Below are 7,698 nucleotides of genomic sequence, written 5' to 3'. Positions count from 1 at the left end.
TGTGTCTGATGATTTTGTAAATTGCGGTCAAGAAGGGGCCAGCGGTTATACGATAATGATAAGTTTCTCTCTTGGGACCTCATGGCAACACAGCCCTCATTGCAAGAAATTTGATTTACAAGTTTTGAAGTAAGGACTTTGACCATTATTCTTGCAGAAACCTACTGCATGAAGCAGTTTTTTCTCAAGTATTTTTTAAGGCCGTTATGAGTTGTAATCTGGAGTTGCACAATTTTTTATATTTTTTCTACCTTAAAATGCAGTCAATTTCAGTCAAGATACTGCCTTTGCTTTGAGTGCCTTTTCTTGTCAAAACATCTTCACATATTTGGGCGAACACAAGCTCTTCTTTGACGCTCCTTCGCTTTAATAACATCTTAATCTTCCCATGCATTTTCAAATTCTTTAGTTTTTTTAAGCTTGTATGAAGCATCTTAAAGACGTATCATTGTAATAATAATAACAATAATAATTTTATATAGCACTTTTCTAAAACAATGATAATAATAATAATAATAATAATAATAATAAAGGTGGTGATGATTATGATGGTAATTTAAGAATTTATCTTTAAAGATCTTACCATGCTGCAGTAAATTCATTAAATCAATTCTTAACCTCCAGGTAACCAATGAAGAGATGCAAGAATTCTTACCTTTTGTATTTTGTAGAAGGTGTAGACATGAGAGTTAATTGTAACACCCTCACCTGGCCCTACCCAATTTTCTGCATTCACACTGACATATTTTGTCAGTGTCATTAAATATAATAAACAATGCAGAAATAATACAATCATAGATATTCAAATAGATCTGAAGCATTACTAATGGGGATTGCTAATCAAATGTCCTCTGAAAAGAGTTTGCCTTCACAGGATGTTAATTCCCTGTCAAAATGTGGTTGGCTGCGGTTGTCAGAATCTTGTTTCTACATTGGAGACAACTGAAATGCTGTTTCAAAAATATGAATCTTCAATCTGGAGGTATGTAGCTAATCCCAGTTACTAGACTTGTTTATAACTGGGTTTCATAGTCACAAGCAACAAACAAAGTGTATCCTTGGTAGTGAGCCTACTCCATGTTTGACTTTGCTAAAGCAGCTCCTCTTCACTCTTCAAGTGTTTGACCATCCCTCAAGTTTGAGGCATGACAAAAGTACAGTTAATGAAACATGGTTCAATTTAAACAAACTTAAACAACTTCTGGATACATGTACTTTATTCAGCTCTCATATATGTTTGTTTATATTTATACAAAAATACAGAATACAGTAGAGTTTCACCCAGGACATAAACTGGGCAATAATTACAATTTCATTTTGGCACCCAGATTTATTTCCTGCCAAGAGCCATTTGCTTCTCCCACTTGAGTGGGAGTTGACTAAATCGCTTGCGTCTGAAAGCGCTGTTCAGCATGCAGTTCACCTTCCTCTCTCTCAGAACATCTAGGGTCAGACATTGCAAGAGAACCCATATGGGAACAGTACTTCAGGGCAATTATTCTCTTTACAAATGCATGTTATGCATCTGCTGGCTTCCATGCATTGCGCTGACTGTGCTTGTAAGCTCTCAAATGGACAGGAAAATGGGAGACCATGTTTTCGTTCACAGCTTAGACCTGTTGCAGCTCAAGATATATCGATAGACTGTAGAAAAAGGAAAAGAAAAGAAAAACTAACAAAAAAAATGAAAACTATAAAGTTTGTTTGCTTGTTTATCTCTAGCCTGTTTATTTGTCTGTTAGAATGGTGGGCACTGTGCATAATTGTCTTCACATAGATGGAGAAAAAAAAACAAAAAAAAAACAAAGGTTACTGAGGTCAAAGTGTCAGGTCTAAACTGCCCTAAATTTTGTTCCAAATGTTGTCCAAAAACATTTGAATTTATTGAATCAATAACATTCTCTCACACGTTAAACACTACAAACAATACTCAGCCGCACAAAGCATTTTCAGCTATTTATGCTGAAATATACTGCTGCTCTGGAACTATATGAACACCAATGTGGTATACTTTTTTTTTTAAACACAGACTCAGTTTCGCACAATAAATATTACTCTCCTAAAAGGAAATTCCCAACAGCATAGTCCCAAATACACATGAAATTAACAGGTTTACCAGGATAATTATGTCCTTAAGTTTATAAAGGCTAAAATGTAGACATACAGACAGAAACGTCACAGTCACTGTAATTTATTCTGTTGCAAGTCTTTGGACATACTGTAGCACTTCTCTTCTAGAACATTCTCATTTGAGTAGGGATCTGGGGGGGGGTGTATTTGTGCCTACCTCTGCCCCTATAGGTTGCGTTGATAGCCGCAGAAAAAAAGAGAAGGAGCATGTTGGTCTATCACTTGACAAGATAAATCATGTTGGATGTTTGCGGTAACGTTGTCCTAATCTGCCCTGTAAAAGTGTCTCAACTTTCTTCAACCACACAAAAACTTAAGCAGGCTTTGACAGTTACACATGGAGTCAATCACGATTTTCAAACAAGGCACAAAACCCAAAATTGGACATTGTAAAATTTAAAGACCACAGACATAATAGAAGTATTTAAACTAGATACAGGAGCAGATGTATGTGACCTCTAACTTCCCCCCTCTCCTTGTAATGATACACAATTTGTTTGCAGCAGGGTGGCCTGGGGGTTAGAACATTTTTTCTGTCATAGTGCAGGATACCAAACCCCTATACCTGCTCACTGATTTGATCTGAACAAGTGTGTCAGCTAAATCACTACAGCATAAAATACATTTATTTACCTTAACTGTGAAAGACCCTCTTAAGGTTTTTTTTTTCCAGATGTTTTTAAAACGGTAGCTATCCTCCTTCAGTAATCAAAGAACTGATAATCTTTTGTTACTGTGGCAGGGTGCACATGATCTCAGCTAGTCTAATGGCGGCATCAGACTACACGAATTCAGCCCCATTTTGACATGATTTTGTCATCACCGACAAATTTCCAGTTCCGGACCCGATTGTGAATGATGAACAAGTGTCTTTACCAAGTAGGGTTGCCAACCATTCCTTAAAATGATTGATAATTTCTTGACCCTCCTGCCCAATGACCTATGAACTCAGGCAAGAAGATCATGAAAGGCCGCATATGATGATTGGTCGTGGTCATACTTGTAGTGTTGCCAGTCTCCCGGCCAAGACACGGCAAGAATTTATGGCACTATGATTGCCTAATCTGACATGGTGAACAACATCGTGAAAGGCAAAAATATCGTGTAGTCTGATCCCAGCATTACTCGTTCAATTTGAAACTGCCTGAAGCGAACAGGGCAGGGGAACCCTCATCACTTATGATCTCAACAGGCCTGAAGACTTCTTTGATTGCTACATTCTATGGCAAGATATACAGCATACTAACTGCTGCACAAGTACCTCACCATCACAACTAAAGGAACACTCAACATTTGCATGGATCTTTACCTATTTGAGGCAAAAAATTTTATGAATAATTTGTTGAATTTCCAAAAGTCATCACATTTAATGAAATCACATTACAATGTGTAACTTTCTTTTAATGTTGCACTGTTGTGCTACAGGTCAACATCTTAAACAAATGACACTCTTATTGGTGTATGTGATATGGAGCAACTGGGCAATGTAGGGGCAAAATCAATAGTTAGGTTTGCATGTTGTTTACATATGGCAGCTTTCTGGGGTTTTGGAGATATCTTTGTTGTGTGTCCTGGAACCCAATTTCTGAACATGGTAGTTTTATTTGAAGTTCTACAAATGTTTTATTGTGTACAGTTTTACTGTTCTAGCACGACATTAATAACACACAAAGCCAAGCCAAGAAAAAAGACAATTTTTCTAGCCACTAATATACAGAACTCACCCTGGTGAGTTAGCAGGCCAAGCTTATGGGTTGGCCAGTGTACACGATTGCTCTGAATAAACTGTGCAACGCTGGAACTGTGGAACACTTTGAACTTGTAGTTTGGCACAAGTTCCCCAAAGTATTTGTAGATTTGTTCTTTTTTCAACTCTTAGTCCCATTGTTAAAACTTATTCGCATGCCTGTCCCTGAACTATAAACAGCTCTTTCCTTCTTCAGATTTTTTTTCTTTTTTTTTTGATAGGAGTAAGTATCAAGATTTATTTTCATAACAGTTTTGCAATTTAAGTTGCAATAGACATGGGGTACAAAAAGAAAAAAAATTCCCCACTGCAAATGTCTTTGGGACACCAATACCTGTTTTTCACCTACTCTGAAGATAATCAGCAACCCCTTTCCGAGTCCCAGTCTTTTGCGTCAAAAAACCTGGATACATGTTATTCCGCCCTGATTTTGATTGGTAGAATGTTGTTGCAGTTTGATTCTGGCAATGATCTTAATGGTCAGTTAGTTAAAGCAGCACATTTTGTTTGCATGTTCTCTCTACTGTACATTATCCATTCACACAATCACATAACTCCAGTCATACATCAATAATTACACCATCATACAAGGAAATTTCACTTGTACAGGAATGGGGTTTTAGGCTTTAGGGTAACCTCTGTGTGGGATTGACATTATAGAACTTGAAACCACTTAGATGTATACACTGTCCTTTAAATGTGTCCTTGTAGATGCGGTTCTCCTTACAGAGGATACTCTTCAACAATCTCTTGACATTTTGTCAGTTGTCTCATCAACAGTAGCACCGTAGTGCTGCCTGCAATAAATTAATACATCATACAGCCTCTTGGGTACATGTCTAACATCAGAGAATGTGAATACATCTTACTACATTGTTTTACAATATGCTCTTTAGGATACCCATAACAAATAATGGAAGTATGCAGAGGTGTTTGGAGCACAGTTAACATAATGGTGACCAGAGGTAGTATTCATGCCTCAAGTCCATCAGAAGATATGTCAGTCTCTCTGCTTTGCCATTGAAAAGGGATTGGGGAAAGGGGTGTGAGAATGCAGGGCAGTAGGATGTGCAACACACAGGCCAGCTCCAGCAAAAGTGCCTACAGGAAGCGCTTTGGAAGCAAAATGTTCCCAAACAGCAGGTTGTGATGGGTGATTTACAAATGCAAGAAAATCCAAGGAGTTTGGAGTAGGTGAAGAGTTTACAGTTCAAAATCCTTTCTGCTAAATTTCATGCCTCTTTTGAAAGCATGATGGGTGTAATGTTATAGTAATAAGAAAGGCAAGCTTATCCATTTAGTAGCAGATGTGATTTAACTGGAAAATAAAATTCTCTGTAATAGCAATGCCATTGTCAATTTTGAGAGTTGATGGACAGAATTCATAATTAGCTCTTTCTCTTCTGAGATATCCCTGCGGGGTTCAGCTTCATGTTAATTTTATTCTTCTTTGTACACCAATAAAAGAATGGAGGCCTGAAAGAAAAAAGAAGAAAAAAGGGAAATAATTTAGATTAAAGTGTGAAGAAGTAGTGACTGAAAACTTTTTTTTTTTTACATTTGTGGAACCAGTTTTTCAGCTAACTTTTTTAATATGTAATAAACAATCTCACCAATGTTGTTGAGGAAATTTGAAGAGTGGAAGGATTACACTGTTTCAATCACATTCAACTTGTTTCTGTAATAAGATAGAAAGAACAAATCATACAGCAGTCCATAGTAAAGATAAGAAAATTTAGGGAACCATGATATAGTCTGTGCATTTCAGTTTTAGGCAGGAGAATCCTTTCCTGTAACAACCATCCTACATTCATGTGAATGGAAGGAGGGAGGACAGCTTACTTTTCCGATATCTCAGAATCTAGTGGAGGTGCAGTCCCTTCGGTCCCCGTGAAGAGCCCTCCTTCTCCAGGATTCTGTTCAGGGTCTCCCTGGTTCCTCCTTGATCTGACCTGGTTGGAATGTTAAATGTATATCTAAGAATGCTTATCAGTGTTAACAAAGCCAAATGATAGATTGAAAAAATGGGGACCATTCAACAAAGTTGTGAGTGATAAAGTGTTATGATCAGAAAAAAAAAATCAGATTACTAAACCCAAAGGCATGCTTCTCAACACCCCAGGATGTTAGAGCTTAGTTCCAGAGGGGGAGAAAGTTCAGTTTACCTTCCAGATCAGCAGAAATATAGCGACTGCAACAGGGATGAAAAGTAATGACAGAAGGCTTTGCTCTACCACCTTAGGCAGGAACTTCAGAGGTTCATTCCCTGTGAAGACAGGAGAAAAAAAACAGCTTAACTTAGTTGCACAATTCCACACATATTAGTTTATTTAAAGCAATCAGATTCACTCATACACATTGAAAGACACAGGCATTGGCTTCAAGTGGTTGTAATTTGTAATGAGTATTTAATCTATCAGTGTTGACATAGGGCAAGTGGAAGCCAGACACCAATAAAAAAAATCGATTTATATATCATCATCTAGGTTTTATTACACTTCATTTTCTGATTTATTGAGCCAGTATTAATATTAAAATCTAGATCTTGGGATAAGATCTTGGGAAAATAAAAAATGCTGGATAACTAGCACACTAATATTGCAAAGTATATAAAAAAGGAATCTTGCTTGATAAAAATATCTAAATGATGTATTTAATCACTATATATGCATGAAGAATTTAGTCACTGAAAAGGAGATGGGCTAATATTTCACTATATCTGCATGAAGTATTTAGTCACTGAAAAGGAGATATACTAATATTTGAAAATGCAAGTTTTTTTCTATGATTTCTCATCTGATGTTGCTGTTGCTTTTTTCATCAGAGCAGGCTCTTAAAAGTTTAGCTATAGCTGAATCTCCATGGGCCATTTCAAATCTGGAGTTAATTTTCTCTCGTCCGAATCAGGGGCTAATTTGTTACGTTACTGCAGTTACCCATGGGTTCGATCTCGTTTCATACTGCAATATTATTGAATTGACCAAAAATGATAAACAAATAGCTTGCACATGCAAACTATTTCCTCACTGGTCAGAATTTCAAGTTTAGGTAGCGGCAATCAAACATGGTGCTTGAGCATGGGCGTGTCGACACAAGTAGGTGGGTGGTTAAGGTTAGCGTTAAGGGCTGGGATGGGTGTCGACATGCCCACACTCCAGCTCCATGTTTGTTTGCAGCTACCCATTACTCCAGAAGTTTGGTTTGTGGGATCAGGGTCCGGGGAAATACATAAGCAAATCTGCTTGCATTAGTTAGCAGTAGGTTTCAATTTGACTGAGTGAAGGTGTAAAACAGAGCACAGTCAGTGTGTCATTGTCTTTGCTGTGATCCTTTGGTTTACCTGCTAGAATTTCATATATAAGCAGTTTCGTCATGATGAATGAAGGCAGCGTCACAAAAGTGTTGTGCAGCTGCATTTCATTGGACAGAGGTGTGTTGTCTGCAGATCCTTTCATGGGAGAAGATACGCTCTAATGGATGTAATGATAGTATATACTTAGGAAGGAATGTATGTATGGATGTGGGGAAGAGATAGGGAGGTGGACTCCTGGGTTAAACAGGAAATTGAATAAAGTTGTTAAAAGGCTAAACGTGTCTCACATCTGTTAGCTTCACAGTACAGGAATACACTATGTTACAACGTGTCAGAAGCACTGAACCCCGTCACAGATAATGCCAGAGGTCCTGAAGAAAGCTTTTGTGGAAAACAAAAATGGACAACAAGCATATAGAGTAAGTCCCGGTTGGAGAAAAGCTATGTTATCGCCAAGGTTTATATATATATACACTACCGTTCAAAAGTTTGGGATCACCCAAACAAT

The 7,698-nt window shown here is 37.5% G+C and overlaps 1 protein-coding gene across 1 annotated transcript in view; it reads right to left on the bottom strand.

The window, feature by feature from the left end:
• Positions 1 to 1,205: 1,205 nt before the first annotated feature.
• kitlga (kit ligand a) overlaps positions 1,206 to 7,698 on the bottom strand; it is a 95,907-nt gene continuing 89,414 nt past the window's right edge. Inside the window, exons 7-10 of the mRNA XM_056282131.1 lie at positions 6,043 to 6,143; positions 5,720 to 5,829; positions 5,491 to 5,555; positions 1,206 to 5,353 (exon numbers count right to left, since the gene is read on the bottom strand). Coding sequence (XP_056138106.1) covers positions 5,525 to 5,555; positions 5,720 to 5,829; positions 6,043 to 6,143 — 242 coding nt within the window. The 3' untranslated portion in view covers positions 1,206 to 5,353; positions 5,491 to 5,524. The remainder of the gene's footprint in view (positions 5,354 to 5,490; positions 5,556 to 5,719; positions 5,830 to 6,042; positions 6,144 to 7,698) is intronic.

This window comes from Lampris incognitus, chromosome 6 (assembly GCF_029633865.1).
Source record: "Lampris incognitus isolate fLamInc1 chromosome 6, fLamInc1.hap2, whole genome shotgun sequence".
In the NCBI taxonomy this organism is placed as follows: Eukaryota; Metazoa; Chordata; class Actinopteri; order Lampriformes; family Lampridae; genus Lampris; species Lampris incognitus.
Note: the sequence above shows the minus strand (reverse complement) of the source record. Positions and strands in the feature narration are given on the sequence as shown.